The sequence below is a fragment of the Lissotriton vulgaris genome, chromosome 5, assembly GCF_964263255.1.
Source record: "Lissotriton vulgaris chromosome 5, aLisVul1.2, whole genome shotgun sequence".
NCBI lineage: Eukaryota > Metazoa > Chordata > Amphibia > Caudata > Salamandridae > Lissotriton > Lissotriton vulgaris.
The window spans coordinates 1,987,306,413-1,987,328,486 of NC_141693.1; the positions used below are offsets into that span (position 1 = coordinate 1,987,306,413).

The 22,074-nt window shown below is 45.9% G+C and overlaps 1 protein-coding gene across 1 annotated transcript in view; it reads right to left on the reverse strand.

Annotated features, from left to right (window-relative positions):
• ADAMTS13 (ADAM metallopeptidase with thrombospondin type 1 motif 13) overlaps positions 1 to 22,074 on the reverse strand; it is a 251,929-nt gene that overhangs the window by 193,096 nt on the left and 36,759 nt on the right. Inside the window, exon 4 of the mRNA XM_086924723.1 lies at positions 577 to 660. Within this exon, the coding sequence (XP_086780849.1) occupies positions 577 to 660 (84 nt within the window). The remainder of the gene's footprint in view (positions 1 to 576; positions 661 to 22,074) is intronic.

Here is a 22,074-nt window from a genome sequence, read left to right on the forward strand (position 1 = left end):
GGGTGCACAGTCCATGGCTGTTAGATGTTTCAACCATTGCTCTATCTTTGGTGTGTGATTGGGTGGGGAGATGAGAATGAATTTAGGTTTTTTTTGTATTGAGCACGAGGTGGTTGTTCATGAGCCAGCTTTGTGTGTTCAAAAGAATAGCGTTGAATGAGATGAAGTCTTCTGGAGTGGAGATTTTCAAATACAGTTGGGTGTCGTCCGCATACAGGTGATATAAGATATTCGCTGACACAGGAAGATTAAGTGGTTTGCCCAGAACCACAAGATTTGAGCCTACGCTGAAACTCAAATAGGTGCAAATAGGAGCAATGGGCAGATGCAAGCTGCCTCCTGACAAGAGATCAGGAGGTGCTATATGCATACGTCTACAGCACCACACGTTTTAGAGCCTAGTAACCTCAGAAGATACTTTGGGGCAGGGGCAACAGCACATGTAGAATGTATCCATTAATGTATGTGCCCTATGTTGAATCTAATACATACCTGTAGGCTGGGAGAATGGAGCACATGAAATAAACTGCTTACCCAGCTCAGTCATGCATGCGTGGAGGTCAAGTACTGACGTACCTCTGGTTCTGTCAGGATAATCATTCCGACCAGGTGCAGCCGGAAGAGCTCATCAAGGGAGATATCGCGCAGCAGCTCAGCCCCCTGACAAAGAGAAAAGACAGCATGAGGCACATACAGCCCATGAGTTGAGCTGACTATGGATGGCGTTTAGCAATTTGCTCTGGTAAAGCTCGATCTAGTTCCACTGACTAATGAAGCAGTCTTCGTAGTACATTTGTATTGCAGCAGGAGCATCTCAAACATGCATAGTAGTGTGTGGTGGGCCTGCCTGAGACCAGATAAAGAAACAATGATGTCATTTGGTCCAATCACTGGTTATCATGTAAAGACTAGGTGCACAAGATCCCACAGACCACCCAAAGTGTCTGATGTGGAAGGTGGTCTTCCGTGTACTGGTTCAAATCTTTTTAATAAGCAGCTGCGTGGAGTGTAGGGTAAATCATGATGGAATGTGAGACCCTTCTAGAGATGAAGGCAGCTTTGAGGGATGTAGTTTCCTACAGCTTAGAGCTGGAGTATACTATGACCTCTGTCTCTGACAGGCTAGGGTTGGAGCTGATGTCTTCCCTTTGAGCAACTTTGTCACCTGCACCAGGGGCTGGAGCCTGCGCTCACTGTCAGTGATATGATATCTTACACTAAGGATGGGGATGGCATCCATTCTTGTTACTGTGCCATCCTACTGGTTAGGGTTGGAGTTTATGTCCTTCATTAGAGATGCAGGGTTAAAATGTTTATAATGTTTACCCACCTGTACACTTTATCCTAGTATTCATACAATACCTATGTCAGGACTTACTCAGACGAGTAGCATGCTGCACCATGCAGTGTGTGTGGTTGGAAGTATCTTGTCTTTGCTTTGAGCCTATGTTGGAAGTGTTTTCGTGTCATGCGTGAGTGATCAGATAGGTGTTCTTCTCGTCTTCGAACACCGCGCTTAGCAGCGTAATGTGTGAGAGGTAGATGCACAGGTTATGATCCGTAGTGCCACATCTGCCATTATCCCTGCAGGTTCCATTATTATTTTTATGACTTTTTTATATTATGGATCCACATTTAAATGCTGACTGTTGCAACAGGTTGCCCACTTTGAGATTTTATAGAGCTGTGGGGAAGCTGTGGCACAAGAAGGGAGGGCCAGTGATAGAGCTCTTCTCGGGTGGACTAGTTAGAATCATCCCTTGTATGATAGTTATTGAAGGTTCTCAACTATAAGGTATCATGTAATGGTTCGAATGTATGGCTAGCCACGGCTGGCAAGAGTGGCCTATATCACAGTCCTCCATTATCCAGATTTATTCTGACATTGCAATGTCATCCAATTAGTATTGAGAGGTCAGTTATAGTGGACTGGTTGATTATGTTCCACCCATGGCCAATAGCATGATTGCGTTCTCGATAGTAGGAGGAAGGACAGGTGCCCTGACTAAGGGCGTTGACAGCTGTGGGCCGCGCGTATGCTTGTGGTACGTCCAGGCTGGTTAAAATGATTAATAGACAGAGGAGAATGATAGAAAAGACAGATTTTCACTTCTTGTCTGAATTTCATGTGCTCCTGTATACTTCATAGTTTGTTTGGCAAGGAGTTACAGAGGTTTTGATACTTGGATTGAGTATATGGAACCTCCTATGGGTTTATTTTTATAGTGGGTAGTGTTCGTGAAGGGTAAGTCTCGCTGCAGCACTCTGGATTCATTGATTTATCATATTAAAACGAGAGCAGTGGGGGCTGGTGATCTTTGAAAGTGCTGGAGCGCAATACCTGCCAGGGGCTCACCCCACTGTTTTCAAAGTTTGCCTTGAGAGTTCCCCATATGTTAAGGGTTACCTTAATTGTGTCAATGCTAGCATTTTGTTGTGAATACCCTCTTATGACAAGAATTACATAAAGAACCCAGTACTTGTAAAGTGCAAACTAATCACCTAAGGGTCTCAAGGCGCTGGGGGCCGTCAGTGAGATAAAAAGAGCCTCAAGGCGCTAGGGATTGAACTGTGAACCCAGCATTCCCGAGTCAGCCACCCTGCACGCTGCGCCACACCTCTCCCTATGCACATACAATATTTCAGTATCAGCAATTGATACTGTCCATATACCATGGGTGGCGTGTATTTTAAAAATTACAGTATTCGAGAGCCAGCATTTTATTATGGTTTTCTTTCCCCAAACTGCCCTAACAGCCCCAATATGCCATGGCTCCCCTCTCTAAGGCAAAGAAAACCTCTGATGAGTTAGCAATAGGATTTTGCAATACGTGTCCCCTTATGTCAAGAATTTTACAAAAGTATTTCAGGGTCTGCATCTTGACTTGGGTGCCCTCCATTATAGCAAGAGTTCCCTGAAATGTCTCAGAATTATTTCCACTATGCCAGCAGCAACATCTTGCCGCCATAAGCCCAGAATTATACTGACTAAGTCATGGCCAGCGACAGACTCACTATCATAAAACATGCAGACAAACACAGTCTCACTCACTCACACGCTCTCACTTTGATTCATACTCACTCCATCTCACATTTGCTCTCTTCCCTTCAATCACTCCCAGTCTTTCATGTACTCATTCTCACTAATACTCACTCCCCTGCTGTGTTACTCACACACAATCATACTGGTACTTACTGTTTCTCACTCTCACGTACACACACTCACCCTTTCCCACTCACTGACTCACTTCCATTCCCTCTCACAATCTCCAGTCACTCAGTCCTATCCCACTTACACTCCTTCACTCACTCCCTCACAAGACTTTCACTTTCACTCATTGCCACTCAACCACACTCACACACACACACAAACACACACTTTTACTTAATCTCATTCACTGTCAATCACTAACAGACACAGTCACATACACGCATGGACAAAGGAACCACATTTGACCTACCTTGCTTCCACATTTGACTTACCTTGCTTCATTCAAGTGGAGTGGTGTGGCTCACTGGTTAGAGGCGGCAGACCCAGAAGCAGAGAACGCCCCGGGACCAGGGTTCAATTCCCGACGCAGCAGGGTCGTGGACCAGGGTCAGCGGACTCGATAATTCTCGCCTTGGTGTCTACTCTAACCAGGGATCACACTCTGCAACTCTGGGCATTAGCTTGCCTCATCTCTACAACGGCCCCCCCACATTCGCCGGGGATGACTGGTTTCACCTTGGAGACTCCCAGGAGGGACCATCTCACAGGGATAGCCAGGACGGGTTCCCCAGCGGTCTACAGCGCCACGACGCCTCAGGGCAGCAGTGCGCTTTACAAGACACATACACACACATACATACATTTGTTGGGCTCTATGGCCAAGCTCCAAGGGTCCCATGGCAGTAACAGAGCAGGGATCTGGTGCTGGGCATTGAAGCAGCAAGTCATGATTCCCAAAGAGGAGCCAGGCAGAGCAGCAAGGCCAGGTCTGAAAGGGAGAAGGCTCACCTCAACCCCTCTCCCAGCCTCTTGATAGGGCTGGAAACACAGCTCTATAGGCAGCTGGGGAACCTGCTGCTCTGTGTGGCTTCTCATTTGCCTCAGGGATGCGCATCTGTGCCACATTTTAACCGATGTACTGAACAGCCCGGGCATTCGCAGTATGTCTGCTTATTCAAAGTGATTTCACCTGTGTGAGGAGATCGTACATGAACTACGACCCTCAGACACGCGCATTACAGACCTCCACCTATGAAGTGTTGTGTTTTTAAACAACATACTGTAGATGGATTTTAGCTCAGGTCCCTCCTCCTGTCATAGGGAGCCTGGAGACGAGGCCAAGAGGGCTGACCCGTGCACTGGCAGTGTTCATGAAAACAGGAAAGCCTTGTTTTAATGAGCACTGCTAAATTAAATATTGCACAGTGTAGGGAGAGGCAACAGGAAGAAAGTGGGTTCCCACAGAAGGCAGGCGTGTGCCCTGACGCCCCTGATAAGGAGCCGCCCAAAAAGCATGGTCTCCACAGATAGTTAAATTGACATAGTCTACACTGGAGATCACAAAGGTGAGGACAGTGAGAGAGTCCCAAGCTATTTTGAAAATTGATGGGGTGCATTATAATCCTGAGTAGTCAGCACCCACATATTTAGAGGACCTTTACTAATGTAGTTTAGAAATATAAAGGTAGGCCGGGGATCAGTGCAATATGAAGTGGTGTGTTTATTAACCAGAGACTAATGTAGTGCCTTCATTAGAAAATGTGATGCTGTATAATGAAGAAATCATCATATGTGAAATGTCGTGTTAACAATGATGTGCCTTAGTGAAATAATACATGTGTTTATTAACGAGTGGATTAACATTGAGTTTAATGTGAAAGATATTCCTTGTAGAATTAACGAGCAAGTGATGAAATGTAATGTCATGTTATATTAGAAATGCGTTTAAAAGTGCAGAGGCCTGGAACATGCTGAAGCCAGTAGAGGCCTAACTGTATTTTTCTTTGGTTAGCCTTAGTCAGAAAGAAATTATTTCTCTCGCCTGGGAAAGGCTGTCCTCAGCAAATATTAAATTGTAATTTCGAATGTTGCAAGGATGGTCTCACGTATTTCAGCTTGCAGGTGCAAGGCCACAAGGCTCGTTAGGTAGAAAAGTCCATTGTTTACAAGTTAGGATAGTAGGCGCGAGCGCAGAGATGCTGCCAAGGAATTTGGGAGTGCAACATTCAGAGGAGAAGGTGCCTGGGACCCAAGGACACTCCAACGGACGCTGAATGGAGAGGTGCCATAGTGGAAAACTCCGTGGAGCTTCACCTGCCAGAGGGGCGTGTCTGAAGGCGTGTCAACTGTTTTGGGGGTTTTGCATTAGGGACAGCACCCGAGGGTGGAGAGGCATTCCGGAGCAGAGAGCAGAGAGTAGACATCAGTCAAGTAGTTAGGAAGTGGGCTTGGGAAAGGCAAGATGTAGATAGTTGTGAACTTGAGGCCGAGTAAGGTGTAGCAAGGAGCATCTTAGAACGAGCTCAGTATTTGAAGTCACCTATTGGGAGGGAATGTACTTCTTAGGAAATCTTCACGGCTGACACCTTTCTCTCGCCTGGGAGGTTTGCTAAGTAGGGATGTCACCTTAGAGACAGTGTAGGGTCAGTCTAAGCAGATTCTTTCCTTTTTGTAAATGCAATCCCGACTGTACTTTGTCGGTAATGGTGTGTCTAAGGCTTCTTGAGTTAACCCTGATTTTTATTCTAAGTCAGTTGAGACCCTTGCGTACAATTACCTTTGCATTAGTGCCAGTCTATTTCTTGATTCTCTTGCTGAGGTGTTTGTATATTCAATTATTTTTGGCTTTGTAATAAATCTTCAAAACTTCAGTTCGTAGTCAGTGGTCCTTTGAGTCTAATTGAATTGGAGTGTGGATTTGATTGAGCTATGAATTAGAAAATCTTTCCTTTACGCTTCTATGACAGGGAAAAAAAGATCCAGTCGACCAGACTTAGGATTCTAGAGATTGGTAAGAAAATCTAGAAGAGAATCCCAGCTTCCTCAGTTGGTAGCAGAGTTGATGGTACCCTTCTAAAGCAAGGAATGATCTAGATTAGGATTAGAAGTTCCCAAGGCCCATAGAGATTAGGTGATGATTTCCCCGTGGATTGTCGGTGGAAAACAGCGTTCCATGGAGACCGACGGAGAGTGACGGTGCGGTGAAAAGCAGCAGTTCGTAGGAGAGTGAGTATGAATAGGTTTATATGTTGTTAGATTGCGGTGTTATATGTTTTGTGCTTTGTGTTGTAATGTCTTGCGGAGTTGGAATGCCTGTTGTATGAAAGGAGATCAGGCTGTGAGCGCGCGCAGCCCGGGAAAATCTTAGGCTCAGGGAGTAAATTAAGTGGTTCGGGTGTATCGAACACCCATAGTAATTGCCGACCATTGTTAAGGAAATCGTGAGGTACCATCGATTGCCCGCTGGACCGAGATAGGGGGAACGTATGTGTGAGTGCGTGAGTAACTGACGCTGGTCGTGAGTTGCTGTGTGTCTGTAACCTATCACTGAGGTGATTGTCCGGTCGTTTCGTGGACAGACAGTTGCCAGTTCAGTGACAATTACGCGACTGTGGACGTACAGTCAGACAGCGGACGTACAGTCAGCAAAGTGATTACTTGGTTGAGAATTGATCATTTCAGTGTATGAAAGGGACATATGCGTGAGTGAGAGCCGAACTGTAAAGGAGGTGAACTGCTGCAAAAGCGGAGGTGAGTGACGTCACAAGGTGCCGCGCTGGGATCGAGCGGTTGGTGTGAAGCCGCGCTGGGATTGGTGAATTGTCATCAGGAAGTAGAAGAGCGCTGCGGGAGAAGAAACGCTGGGTTTTCATCATGAATTGTTTTAAAGTTTTACGAGATTTGTTCCGAAAAGAGAAGAAGTTAGAACTCCGGGGGGAGAGGAGACCCCACCCGAGGATACTCCGGCTCATTACATGGCTACAAATGTTGGGTTGCATACTATATTGTGGCTCGAGAATTGGTGCAAGATGACTGATGGAAATGAGGAGTTAACTTTTCCTAGATATGGAACTTTTAGATTGGAAGTGTTGTATCAGTTGAAATCGATTATGGCTTCTTTGCGACCTCTGCCTAGACCGACACAGTTTGAGGCATTAGATGCATGGATTAGGGCGGCACACGAAAGGAACAGGGACAGGCGACAGGAAAGAGTGAAGAGGTTAGTTAGGGCATGCATTGGTAAAGAGATGGAGGGTACAGATGATTGAAGGAGATAGGTTGTACCCACTGTTGGTTAAAACAGGGTGTAGGAGAGTAGTGTCTGCAATCCTATGGTCACCCCAGATTTTTGCTTTTTGCTTCACTGGTTTACGACTTTCCCAGGCTGTGGGCCTGCTAATCAGACCCACAGCCCAGCTGTTCTCTCTTTAAATTGACATCCATGTACTTTAGGTGCATTTACCAATTGGTATTGGGTCACTCTTATAAGTCCTTGTACAGTGTACCATAGGTACCCAGGGCATAAGTGTACCCAAGGCCTACCAGGGGCTGCAGCATGTATTGTGCCACCCCTGGCTGGCCATCTAAACAGACACAACTGGTTGGTAACACAGCTGGGGCAAGGTGGCGTAATCACCCTTTGCTTTAGATATAGTATACCTATATCTAACCCTAAAATGGACACATGTACTCCTATAAGTCACTCCTATGGCAGGCCTTAACAATCCCACCGCTGCCACCAATGTGAGAAGTTGGCCTGATATATGATGCTCACTATCACATTGGTGTGCAGTGGTTGGGATTTGAGCTTGCTGTTGTTTTCACCAAATATAATCTTGAGATATCATTTGAAAGATCACATAAGGTACCATAGGTACATATAACAAAGCTTAGAAATACTCTGAGTTCTACTGAACCAGCTGTTGTAGTAGAAAGGGAGTAGCACACACTGACTACAACTCTTAGCAAGGGATCAGTAGGAAAACCCATAGTGTAGGTAAGTGCACCACTTACACCTCACTAGAAAGCATGTCTACCACAGGAGAGAACGCAGTGGCTCCCCCTGTGATTAGTGAGCCTCAACAGGTCCTTTCCAGATATGCAGCACTCAACTTCCAGGAGATGAGACAATTGTGTACCTCCAGGAAGCTGAAACAGGGTTCTTAGAGACATATGATGCTAGAAGGGCTTCTTACCCAGGCCCCTCTGATCCTACAGATGGAAGCATGCCCCCCTTAGAAGGTGACCCTGAGGATAACGTCCCTGAAGCACAAGATGTAGATGGTAGGGAAGATGGGAACTCATCTGAGGAGGAGGTAGACAATGGCCAACCTTTAGTCAGTAGACTTACAAGGGCCTGATACGGATGACAGCTTGATAGAAAGGCTGTTATCTGAGAGACCACCTCCATACAACCCAGAGTCAGGGGAGGCGAAGTCAGCCCTGGTAGAGAAAGCTAGGGTACCGCAAGTCCCTCCTAGAACTGAAGTAGTGGGAACGCTCTCGGCAGGAGAGGGACAGAGTGGAGGAGGTGTCAGTTCTCAAAGGTTACCGGATGCTCTTACAGTACCGGTTACCATTGGTCCCAAATTGTCAGTGTACAATCCAGAGCAGGTGTGAAGCTTAAGTCCACCGCAGACGGGAATGGAAGGAAATATCAGTTATGAGAGGAATAGTGGGGTGGAGTTGGCACCATGCAACATGTAAAGCAAGATCGGAAAGCTCTCGCAGTGCTTGTAGACATGGAGTAGGCTTTCGACTCGGTGGAGTGGCCGTTTATGCGCCATGTGCTACAACGGATGGGCCTGGGGTTACTGTTCCTCCAAATGATAGGCGCCCTGTATCACAACCCAAAAGCCAGATTACGGCTCAGCAATTTGGTCACAGACTCCTTCCCAATCTGCAGAGGGACCCGACAGGGATGTCCGCTGTCGCCGCTGCTATATGCCCTGGTGGCAGAAAATTGATATGGAGTATCCGCTGCAGTGGACCACGGATTCAGTTAGATACCTGTGAAAACTATGGGGTAGCATTCAGCTTGGTGCAGGCTTTCGCTTTCGCTCCTGGTCCGCATCTCTATTATGAAAATGGTGGTGCTGCCTAGACTGTTGTTCCTATTCACTCCCATCCCAATAGTTTTGCCCAAAATCTTTTTTGAGAGACTGACTCAACTTATGAATAAACTAGCATGGGCGGGGAAACAGCCCCAAGTTAAGTGGATGCTCCTCACGCTGCCATATAGCATGGGTGGCCTTGGCACCCCAGATCTAGAGCTTTATTACAGGGTTGCACAAGCGTCACACTTGCACACTTGGCTGCATGGTGATAGTCGCATTCCCCACGTCCGTATGGAAAAATTATTCGCCAGCCCGCTCCCTCTCCCGGCAACGATTTTCCAACCAATGGACCGCAGGACTGGAATCTCGATTCCATCACAGCAACAAACCACGCATGGCATAGCCTTCTGCAACTGCAGGGTGGGGCGTTGCTTTATTCGCCCAGAATGCCGGTTGAATGGGCCCAGTGGATAGCCCCCATTAAAGAGAAAGCCATGATACAGGCCCTACACAAGCTTAACATAAAACACGCAGGGGACTTATTCCAGGATGAGAAGGTTAAATCCTGGGACCAGATACCAGAGAGCGGAAGGGAAGTCCCATTGCTGCTGCGCTTCCAGTTCCATAGAGTGCGCAGCGCCCTTTTGGAACTATTAGGAGACGATCTGGCGGAACCGCCGGAAGTCCCGGAGCTTACATACATAATAAAGACTGAGACCCCCCCGAAAGGTACTGTCCAATCTATACAAACTATCGTTGGCACATAGGGAGCACCAGTTCACGAAGGCCCGCCTCGCTTGGCAAAGGGACTTGCAAGTAGCAATAGATGACGACATGTGGCGCTATTGCTGTGTAAATACAAGACGGATATCATTGAATGGCAAAGCAAAGGGTTTATGTTGGGCGCGGGAGCGGGGTTTGTCAGGGCGTTCTCTCCCCCATTACCAGAAGTCCCGAGAGGGGGGATCCGGGGTGTTACAGGGACGGTCCAGGGGACACGATGGCTTTACCGTGTTCACCTCAGGAGAGCCGCAAGATTGTGCGCTAGGGGGATAGAGAGTTCCACACAGGGGGAAGAGAGGGGGACTAGACCAAGGGGTTGACTGTTTATCCTTTTGTATTTTTTTTTTTTTAGACTTGTAGTAGATCGCCGCCTGCCCTACCTCGGGTTGTTGGCTGAATGGCTGTGTACAGATTTGAGAAAGGGACTGTTCCTTTAAGACCTGAATTGAATTGCTATGTGTGCTCGATTGGGGGAAGGGGGGAGTAACCAACTACAGTGATCTTTGTATGCAAAACCTCAATAAAAAGTTTAACAAAAAAATTGATTATAAGCACAAGAAGCTTAAGGACAAGCTGATGCTGGTCCAGATGCAGTCTGCGGACAATGGAGGCCAGGTCCAGTCGGGAGGTGGAACTTTAGGGAGGAGACAGAATGGGCCGAAGAAGGGAAGCCGAGGGCAGACTTGGCGACTTTGAAAAAGACTACTGAGTGCCAATAGTGTCATCAGATTGGACACGGGAGACGCGAATGCCCCTATAATCCCGAAAATCAAGAGCAACAGGAGGAAGTGGCTCAGGTGCAAGTGCCCCGGGTAATGACGACAGCAGTACCAAATACTAAGTCGATAAAAGGGGGGACTTCGGCTCCTCGAGTCAGGTTCCTCAGCTGCCAAAAATATCGACAGGGACTCGGACTTACCAGCAGATGCCTCTCTTTGATGAGAGCGACGACTATTGCTTGGACCCGTTGGCATGACGGTGCCTGAGGGAGGGGGAAGACTGCACTCTTGGGGCAGTCTTGGAGGTAGACCAGAGGGGGCCATTTGTTGAAGCTGATGTTGATGGTCATCCTACCACCTTTTTGGTTGATAATAGTGCTGCCCGTTCTACTGTGAGATCTGCAGTAGTCCCCAACCTACCCCTCTCGGGACAGACAATCCAAGTTGTAGGCGTTACAAATAGGAAATTGACAAATCCCCTGAAAGAACCGATTCCTGTGATGGTAGGGACGTTCAGGGATAGACATCAATTTGTGGTGTGTGACTCAAGTCCAGTTTGTTTACTAGGGAGGGATCTCTTGTGCAAGCTCAATTTTACCATCTATTGTACCCCTAAGGGAATAGAACAGCAGACTAATGATGATGATGCTACCTTTAAGGTTGCAAATCAGCATGTGTGCATAGAGATGTACCCTGCTTTGACAGTGGAGGAGCTTACACTTGACTTGAGAGATTCAGTCTCACGAGAGGTGTGGGACTTCACTGGAGAAGACATAGGCTTGATTAAAGGAGTTGAGCCAGTTAAGATTCAGGTTAAGCAGAATGCTGATTTTCCCAGGACGCCGAAGTATAATTTGACCCCAGAGACGATTGCAGGAATAAAGCCGGTGATTGAGTCTATGATTAAGCAAGGAATCTTGGGCAGTCCATGTAATTCGCCAATAATCGGATTGCAGAAACCGAGCAGGAAATTTAGAATTGTGCAGGATTTGTGCTGGGTGAACAACATAGTTGTTCCCTGTTGTCCAGTGGAACCGAATCCATCTGTAATCTTATTTCAAATACCGTGTCAGGCTGAGTGGTTTACTGTGATTGACCTTTGTCAGGCGTTCTTTTCGATACCTTTACATGAGTATCAAATCCGTTGCTACAACAGGTGTCAGCATTGAAAGGTATGAGAGCATTGTGATGGGTCATCCTTTGATTGTACATGTACCGCACTCTGTTGAGCTATTGATGACCAGGACCAAGACACAGCACTTGACGAATAAAAGGCTCACACGCTACGAGCAGGTTATACTTGTAGCGGAAAATGTGCCCCTTAAGAGGTGCTCTGTTTTAAATCCTGCTACCCTGATGCCATTACCAAATACGCTTGATGAAGATTGTGAGGACCATGATTGCCTCGATGTAACAGAACTTTGCACCAAACCGAGACCTGACAATGTTGATGAACCATTGACTGACCCTGATGAAATTTTCTTTGTTGATGGTTCATGTATAAGAGACAGTGTTGGTCAGCATTTGCTGTATGTACCATCAGAGGAGTTGTTGAAGCTGCGTGCCTGGAAGGGGAATACTTCGCTCAGGTGGCTGAGATCATTGCCCTAACTTGTGCTTGCTTGGCAGCAGATCAAATTCAGATCACCATTTACACTGACAGCCAGTATGGGTTTGGTGTGGTTCATGACTTCGGACAGTTATGGTCTCAGAGAGGTTACAAGGCCTCATCTGAATCCCCTATCAGGAACAGGGAATTTGTAAGATTACTTTTGGAAGCTTTGCAATGTCCCAAAGAGATTGCTGTCGTAAAATGCATAGCTCATGGGAAGGGGACAAATTTCGTGTCACTTGGAAACAGATATGCTGATGAGATTGCACGTTTCTGTGCCGAGCAGGGCTATTCCTTTACTGAACAAGACATAGAGGGATGTCAGGAGAGAACTGAGTTAAACATGATGATGGAGATGGCAGATACCTAGGATGTGCTCAAATGTATGCAGGAACAAGTGTCAGATCACGAGAAATATGTGTGTGGATCAATTCAGGCTGTGTGAAAGGAGATGTGGATATTTGGGTCTCAACTGATGGGAGAGCTGTGTTGCCGGATGAGTTGCTGAGTCCAATGGCGAGGCAAATTCATGGTGCAGTTCATTTGGGAAGAGATGTGGAAGAGGTGTGGCGCCGCGGCTAGGGCGACTGACTCCGGAATCTGGGGATCACGGTTCGATCCCCGGCACCAGCGGCAGGTTAGCCCAGCACCATGTGACTCTGGGCAATAGCTTGCTTAATCTTCCCGACGGCCTCCAGCGCCTAGAGGCCCTTACGGGTGATTGTGCGCTTTACAAATGTGGATTATTAGAGATGCAATGGTGCGAGTGTTCAGACAAACCTGGCACAATCCGAGATTTCATGCAGTGGCAGAAGCTGTGTGTCAGAGGTGTGTTACGTGTCAGCAAATGACTGTTGGGAAGAGAACTGCAGTTACCATGAGTCACATTGGGAGGTATGGAGGACCCTTCAATAGGATGCAATTAGACTTTATCGAGATGCCAAAAATGCAATCATTTGAGGTACATCTTGGTGGTGGTGTATGTGTTCTCACAGTGGGTGGAGGCATACCCGACCCGCAGGTGCGACACACTTACAGTAGCTAAGCTATTGTTGAGGGAATTTGTGCCTAGGTTCGGGGCTCCGACCTCTTTGGAATCGGACAGAGGGACACACTTCCATAGTGAGGTCATGAAGATGCTTTGCACAGCATTGAACATTGATCATAGACTCCATTGTAGTTACCGACCAGAGGCTTCTGGGATAGTGGAGCAGATCAACGGAAGTTTGAAAGCTCGGATGGCAAAGGTGTGTTCATCCACGTCCATAAATTGGCCAGACGCTCTACCTTTAGTGCTGATGAGTATGCGCAGTACCCCAGATAGGAGAACAGGTCTTTCGCCTCATGAAGTGCGGATGGGGAGGGCAATGAGGTTCCCAGCGGTGCCATTGACAGCCTTACTGAGTATCACAGATGATCTGATTCTTGACTATAGCAAGGGTCTTGCTGACGTCATCCGTTCTGTGTCTCATCAGGTGCAGGCTGCTGTGGTCCCGGCTTCCAGTGATCTCTGCCACAACCTGAGTCCAGGGGACTGGGTGCTGGTTCGGAAGCATGTGAGGAAAAGCTGTTTCAATGTTCACTGGAAGGGACCCTATCAAGTCATACTTTTCACGAAAACTATCGTGAAGTGAGAAGGGTTGCCGAATTGGGTGCATGCTTCACACACTAGTCGAGTTTCAGCACCCTTGGAAGAAACAGCTCCTCTCCCAAATGAAAATCCAGCTGAGGTGGCAGGGCCACAGGAGGGGACAAGCCAAGCTGTGAGGGTGTCTGATGAAGCTGGTTGCTCACTAGGTCAAGCTGGGGAAGGTCACGACGGAAGTGAAGCTGACACTGCCTCAGAAAGGGGAAGTGACTGTGAAAGTGAGCCAAAGCCGAACGCAGCTGAAGAGAACTGTAATGTAATGTAATGTAATGTAATGGACACTTATGTAGCGCTCCTACCACTCCAAGGAGTATCTTGGCGCTTAACCAACCCAGATGAAAATAGGTTGGAGGGGAAAAAAGCCACTTGGTGAACACATACCTTACACTAGTGCCCTGCACGCATCTGTGAGGGAAAACACCCAAGTTTTTAAGGATTTCCTAAAATGATTTTCATGGGACAGTGACTGAAGATGCAACGGAAGCTTGTTCCAGGCCTTAGCTCCCAGGACAAACAGAGATTTCCCTCCTTTAGTTGACAACCTAAATCTGGGGACTATTAGCAGATTCTGGCCAGCAGACCTCAAACAGCGGGTAGGGTGATACCGTTTAAAGCCACGGGACAGGTATTTGGGCCCTTGCTGTTGAAAGGCTCTAAATGTGATCAAGAGGATCTTAAATAAGATCCTTTTGCCAATTGGTAGCCAATGAAGCTCATTAAGTGCGGCCGAGGCAGATGACTTACGCGGCCACCGTAGCACCAACCGGGCAGTTGCGTGCTGGACCATCTGTAGCCTATGGAGTATGGACTTATTGACTCCAGCATATAGACTGTTACAGTAGTCCAGCCTCGAAGTTATTAAAGCAACTGCGACCGTTTCCTGGCTGGCAGAGGAAGAAGATCAAAAAACTTCCTCAAAGATTTAATTATGTGGAAACACATACCAGCTATGGCCACCGCTTGCTGTTTAAAGGACAATTGGTCGTCCAATTTGATGCCCAAGTTTCGAGCAGACTAGATGGTACTGGGGGGGGCTTCAGCATCATCAGGCCACCAGTGTTTCGGGGAAAACAGATTTTGATTTCCAAACGGCAAGATTTCCGTCTTACCAGAGTTACATTTGAGATGATTGTTGGTCATCGACTCAAAAGTAGCCGTCAGGCAGTTTTTCAAGTTTTCCTCGGCACCAGGCAGTTCCTTATCCAACACCAGAATGAGCTGCGTGTCATCAGCATATGATATTGTGCTAATCTGGAATGACGCAATTAGCTCAATCAGGGGTGCCATGTACAGGTTGAAGAGTATAGGGCTTAAGCTAGAGCCCTGAGGGACCCCAGAGCTGATGACTTTAGCTTCCGATTGAAATGGGCCCAAAACTGTGACTTGGCGTCTGTTGTTAAGAAAATTTCTGAGCCAAGCCAGAGCCACCCCTCCTATTCCTGCAGTAACCATCCGGTCCACTAAGATGGTGTGTGAGACCGTGTCGAAGGCTGCCGACAGGTCGAGTAAAATCAGGACAGCCTTCTTTCCCTGGTCCATGGCGATTCGTAGGGTCTCTGCTGTAAACAGCAGGGCAGACTCGGTGGAATGTTTCGACCGAAACCCTGACTGGTTTGGGTGCAGGATGTTATTCTCCTCCAGAAAATTCGTGAGTTGGCTATTGACAAATTCTTCCACCAGTTTGAATACCAGTGGGAGCAAGGAAATGGGACGCAGGTTGGAGAGGGTGGTCACATCCGATAGGGCCTTTTTCTGGAGAGGCTTGACTGCAGCAAGCTTCCATTCATTGGGGATTTCTGCCGTGGCTAATGATGAATTTATGATGCTGTTAATAGTAGGGTTAATCACCTCTACTAACGTCTGCAAGACTGAAGGTGGGCAGGGATCAAAAGGAGATCCAGATTTACTGACCAAAATGGCCTTGAAGGTATCATCAAGAACTGTGAGCAGAGTGAGCAAGAAGGCAGGAGAACCAGCAGAGCAGAGGAGCAGTGGCCAGAAAGACAAAGGCGACTGAACTTGAGATTGGTTTCCGAAAGAGATCTTGCTCCTGTGTCTGAGGAATCTGAATCGGATGGAGACGAAGAGGGACGAGCTCGTGGAGGATTGAGGAGGTCCAGGAGACGGAGGGTGCCTTGTCAAAAGTAAGCGACTCCAGAGTGGACCTAAACTGTGACTGATGCCAGGCGTGTTGAGATCGGGGAGGGTGAGGGCAGTGACAGTGATCAGTAACAGTCCTAATATCAAGTTGGATGTGCTGCTGTTTGTACCAGGACTGGAAATCGAAGGTGTACTGACCATAACTGTTCCAAATCCCCCAGTTTTGAGCGGAATTCTGAGTAGATTGATATTTCCTACATTTGGCCCTGAAATACCATCTCATGAATCTATTGTTCTTCATCTTGAACTTGTGGAATATGTGTTAGAGGCTGTTGGAACAGATTTGATTATGGACTGAAAAGACTTTTGCTGTAAATATCTTGTTGTAAATAACCTAGGTCCGAGTGGAAGAAGAAGAAATTTAGGGACTTCCCATAGAGGACGGAGAAGGGTTAGGGTTGTCTATTGTCTATTGTTGCTGTAAATAAGGAACTGAATTAAAAAGGGGACTTTCAACCTCTGAGGTGTAGTTCAAGTGCTTTAACTGAAAAAAGGAAGAAAGAGACTTTTGAACACTGCTGCTGAACTACTATATTGCAAAGACGAGTCTTGAGACCATGGAGGCTGGAAGCCCGGATCGTAGAGCTAGGTGCATTGTAGGCACACTTGTAGGAGGAGTAATACTCTTCATTATTCTAGTAGTTGTAGTTTCGTATTTGGCACCACATGAGCAGGCAGTGGAGGTTGAGGGAATACCTACACCTACTACTCCTAGCAAAGACGAGGTCAAGGTAGGAAGTGACAGAGCTTTGCTGCTAGAGGAGAGTCGTAGATTACATGCAGATCTGTCTAGAGGTAATTTTAAGCTCAACGCGTATGCAAAGTTGCTGTATGAGTACATTGATGCAATGGATGCGAAAGATTGCTATGTGTGTATGCAACTGCCGGCTTCTGTAGTTGAGGGTATTAGATATCATCACCTTCCATTGACATATGGAATTTCATGTAGTTTGCTGCTTAGCATATTTTATGGTCGCAATCATTTTGAATATTTATTTTCGAATTATGATGCGGTGCTTCCTGAAGTGCCGGCATACAAGCATTTGAACAAGTATGATTATTATAAGTCAGAGGACAGGCTTGGGACGTATTTTATTCCAACCCAGGAGTTGGATACAGCTTATGCACATCGTCACAATCTGACTTGTTTGTTGTCAGATACAGAGAAGAAATTTATTGATCAGGTAGAAGACAGATATCGTAAACAGAAGCAGTTACGAGATTCTGGACAGAGTAGAGTAGATTGGACAGATGAAGAGAAGTTGCACAAGTCTAAAGGGAGTTTTGGTCCAATAGCTTTGGATGAAGTATAGAAGGAGAAATTGTGCATTCACCGACCACAGACCTATTATGAGAATGTCAATGTAGGTCACAACACGTGTGAGCATACATTTACTTTAGAGTATTATGCAAAAGATTTCTTGCAAAGTGTGGTACAAGTGATTCCAACTGTGTATTTTGTCTGTGGGAGGAATGCTTATGTGTGATTGCCTAAGAAATGGTATGGTACGTGCTATTTAGCGATCATTTTCCCTAAGATTTATCATACAGAGGATTTTGAACTTCTAGAAGGAGGACAACATGTGAGAGTGCAGCGAGGTGAAACTGTAGGAGCCATAGTTGGAGATGTTTTTGGAGCAATGATACCAACTCTGGGAGTGATATTGAATGATGTGAAGATCAGGAGATTGGCGACGGTTGTTGACGAGTTATCTGAGTACAGCTAAGTCCTTAGTGTTGGTTGAGGGTGAGATGTTATCGATAAGGACTATGGTTTTGTAAAACCTTCTTGCTTTAGACGTCCTTCTAGCCAAAGAGGGAGGGGTCTGTAAACTTTTAAAGGTTCAAGAATGTTGTACTTATATACCAGATAACAGCAAGGATCTGGAGAAATATATAAGCAACATTACTGCGATTCATTATGAGATTGAAAACTTGACTGAAGAAACAGTGTGGGAAAAGATTGGAAAGGGTTTTGGTAAGGTTGGCAGTTGGTTTGCGAACCTTGGAAAAGGAGTTCTTGTTTATATGCTGAAGCCAATTATCATAGTGGTGTGTTGTGTGATTGAATTGTAGGGTTTGGTAAGCCGTGGAAAATGATATCACACGCCTCTACAAAACAGAGATCAAGCCCTTCATGAATCTCTCACGAGATGAACAGTTGGCTCTGCGTTCATTGTCATCTAACGACAGGATTATTATCAAGCCGGCCGATAAAGGCGGTGCTACTGTTATTCTGGATACCGAGACATACAGAAATGAATGTCTTAGGCAGTTGAGTGATCGGAAATCATACTTCCCACTGAAAGAAGGCCCTACAGAGAAAATACAAACCAAAATAAGTAATCTAGTAGAGGAAGCAACCACTGAGGGTTGGATTACGCCACAAGAAGGACAATACTTAATAACTAAGTATCCTACGATCCCGTACTTCTATTGTCTTCCTAAAGTGCACAAACCCCAGAGGCCGCCACCTGGATGGCCCATTATTTCAGGCATTGGCTCTGTTCTGGAACCTCTATCGACCTTTGTCGATCACTTCTTGAATCCCATGGTCAAGGCTATGCCTACTTTCTTGCAGGATACGAAAGATATCTTGAGACTCCTTCCAACAGTACAATTTAACAACGATACTGATATTCTTGTATCGTTTGACGTAGAGTCCTTGTATACATCGATTCCGCAAACTGAAACTCTGGAAGTAGTAGGGGACTTGCTTGAACATAGCAACCATCAATCCATCACTCCAATACGTTTCATTATGAATTTAGCGGAAATTGCCATGAAAGAAAAATAGTTTCGCTTCGAGGACACTACTTACCTGCAAACATCCGGGACCAGTATGGGCAGTGTTTTCGCGCCAAGCCTGGCGAATCTCTACGTTCATAATTTTGAACAGCAAGAAGTCCTGACGCCCGCCAACCCCTATTTACCATCACTACATGTATGGAAACGTTACATTGACAATATTCTGGTGGTGTGGCGAGGTACGGAAGAAGATCTCGTGTCATTTCATGGATGGCTGAATAGCAGGAATGCATACCTCAAGTTCACCATTGAATACAGCCGCACTTCCTTGGCTTTCCTTGACCTAAGGATACATGCAACTCCAAACGGCATCGAATCAGAGCTTTATCGCAAACCGATGGCCAAAAATGCACTGTTGAGATATGACAGTTGTCACCCACGGGCACTAAGGGACAATCTGCCCTTCGGCCAGTTTCTCAGGGTACAGAGAAACTGTTCTAGTAAAGAGGCCTTTAAGATCCACTCAAAAAATCTGGAAGCTCAATTAAGTGAGAAAAACTATCCAAAGAAAATTATTCGTCAGTCCAAAAAGAGGGCATCTAATAATAACAGAGAGTCTCTACTGGAGATACACCCTCCCAAAGAAAAGACCAACCGCATCGCCTTTGTCAACACATTCAACAGTAGATCAAACCAAGTACAAAGGATCATAAAGAAACATTGGTCGATTTTGAAAACTGGAGGTGATGACATCGCTTTACCAATCTTTGCCTTTAAAAGAGGACAAAATCTCAAGGACCAGTTAGTCCATACACGCCCACGGAACAAAGAATCAAGACAAGTGGGCACTTTGTGGGAATTGCCCCCTGTTGTAGGTCACCATCCCTGTGGGGCGTGTACAGTATGTCCCCAGACTTGTAAATCCACCGTGGTCGATATAGGGACTAACCGTCCATGGACACAAAATAGATTCACAAACTGTAATAGCAGCAACCTTATCTATCTAATAACATGCCCGTGCCCACTCCGATACGTTGGCATGACAACCAGAAAAATAAGGACACGGATACAAGAACATAAAAGTACAGTTCGATGCCGAAAACAGGCTACCCGCCTTACTGCACACTTTTTGGAAAAAGGACATGGCCCTGACGATTTCTGCTGGACAGTCCTGGAACAACCACAGATTCCTGATTTTTGCACTGATGTAAGCCGCTTCCTGTTCAAAATTGAACAGAAATGGGTTTATCGACTGAACAGTGATAAGGAGGGTCTCAATGAGCCGATACCCTGGATGTCCCTCTAAATCACCATCTCATACATCCATATCCTGAGTCTCTTTCAGTATAACACATTATGAATTCCTGAAACTTTGCTAATATATAAATAAACCATCAAATAGGCTTGGTTTTTTCTAGATTTTCCAACTTACTCTAGATAAACGATTGCTACGGACATACAGCATTGGTCTATTTCCTTGCATAACCACTGCCAAGATAATAATGTGCCTTTTTCTATAAAAATTAATTCCCAAACGATTTGACAAAGCCTCGAACTACATGTCCCAGCATGCCCTGTATCACGTGACCGCATCAGATCACGTGACTCTGTCAAGCTGTAGACGAACGTACAAACAGCTCTCCTTTGCGATCGCCGGTGCCCCCCCAGACAGTTCGGATGACTGCCAGGAGACACCGACGGAAAGGTAAGCCGGCTGCACAGTACTCGCACGCCAGTGCGCGCGTTGCAAGCCTGACGAGTTTCGTCAATACCAACGCGTAAGACAAGCAGCGTAAGCCTTTAATGCAGTCTCGTTTTCCTAAAAACTTCGACTTTACAATTTTTTACTAAACTAAGCCTGGCTCCATGCATCTGTGAACGCGTTAAGTGGACTGTTCTCCACATTACTCTACATCGAGTTGTATATTAAGCCATCAGTCTGATTGCTGGGGTCTAGTTCAGGCGGGATCACCTACAACGAACCCACGTACTATATGATGGAGTAACTAAGCCATCTTTGTTTTCCTCCGTGTAAACCCCTTTTAACTCATTGTCAAAAATAACTCATAAATTATTTTTAGAGCGGTGCTCCTCATACCTGAGCCGCAGCCAGGTGGGGTGAAGCCTCTCAACCATCACATATGGGTGAGTGTCTATATTGGAATTCATTTTCTAGTATGTGTGAATGTGGCACCATCACACTGTGGTTTTTTATTGTAAAAACTACGGGAATATGATACATTCATGTTCTTTTGTTCTCTTGTTTTTTTGTCTTTCTGTTTGGATCCAATACCGTGCGATACTATGCGGTAACAGTATACGGTTGAGTACACAACCTGGGACTCTCAGGTGATATTTTTTCATTACCATTCATTTTAAGCAGTAGTTTTGTATAACAAGGTCCTGAAGAATGCATTTGAAAATTTGTTCTCATGATGCAGAAACATGTTGACCACCATCAAGTACGGTTATTATTTCAAACCCGCACTTGCACTTGCTTTTTAACCTTAGGGATTGGGAGATACTAATAAAATTCGTTTTTCTACCCGATTCACCTAATTTTATTAAAACCCCTCACTTTTTCACTCCTACCACTATACACTGCTTTTTTCAGTAGCCACCTTAATTTTTGTATAATACATACTACCCACTTGTCACATCTTTCGGTCACGATAACATCAGACTGGCCGTTTTGTGTCCTGGGTAAGGAGAACCCAAATGATGAGAAAGAGGGCGGTACAGTGTGGCTTCTGATGGGAACATGTTTCTCCATATGCTCTTGAGCCTTGACTTGGCCTGCATAAACCAACATGCACGGTGTTCTCACGGGTGTTGTCTGCGTAGTATTGGTTGTGTGATCCATTCGATTGACTTACTCTGTATGACTCCCAGGTACAATTTGTTGTTATAATATTGGGTTTGGTAAGAGCCTACAATTGGTACAAGTAAAGTAGACTGGAGAGGTTGATGAGAAGGCAAGAGAGGCGAATGGAGAGACTGCAGGACAGTCAATATCGAAGTCTGAAAAACATGGAGTTGCTCAAGAGAGGGAAAGTGGCAACAAGCTCTGTTTGAGTCAGTTCTTCCCTGAGGATGTAGTATGTGATGACACATGTCATCAAAGGGGGTGACAGAGAGCGCGCCATGTTATTTTGAAAATTGATGGGGTGCATTATAATCCTGAGTAGTCAGCACCCACATATTTAGAGGACCTTTACTAATGTAGTTTAGAAATATAAAGGTAGGCCGGGGATCAGTGCAATATGAAGTGGTGTGTTTATTAACCAGAGACTAATGTAGTGCCTTCATTAGAAAATGTGATGCTGTATAATGAAGAAATCATCATATGTGAAATG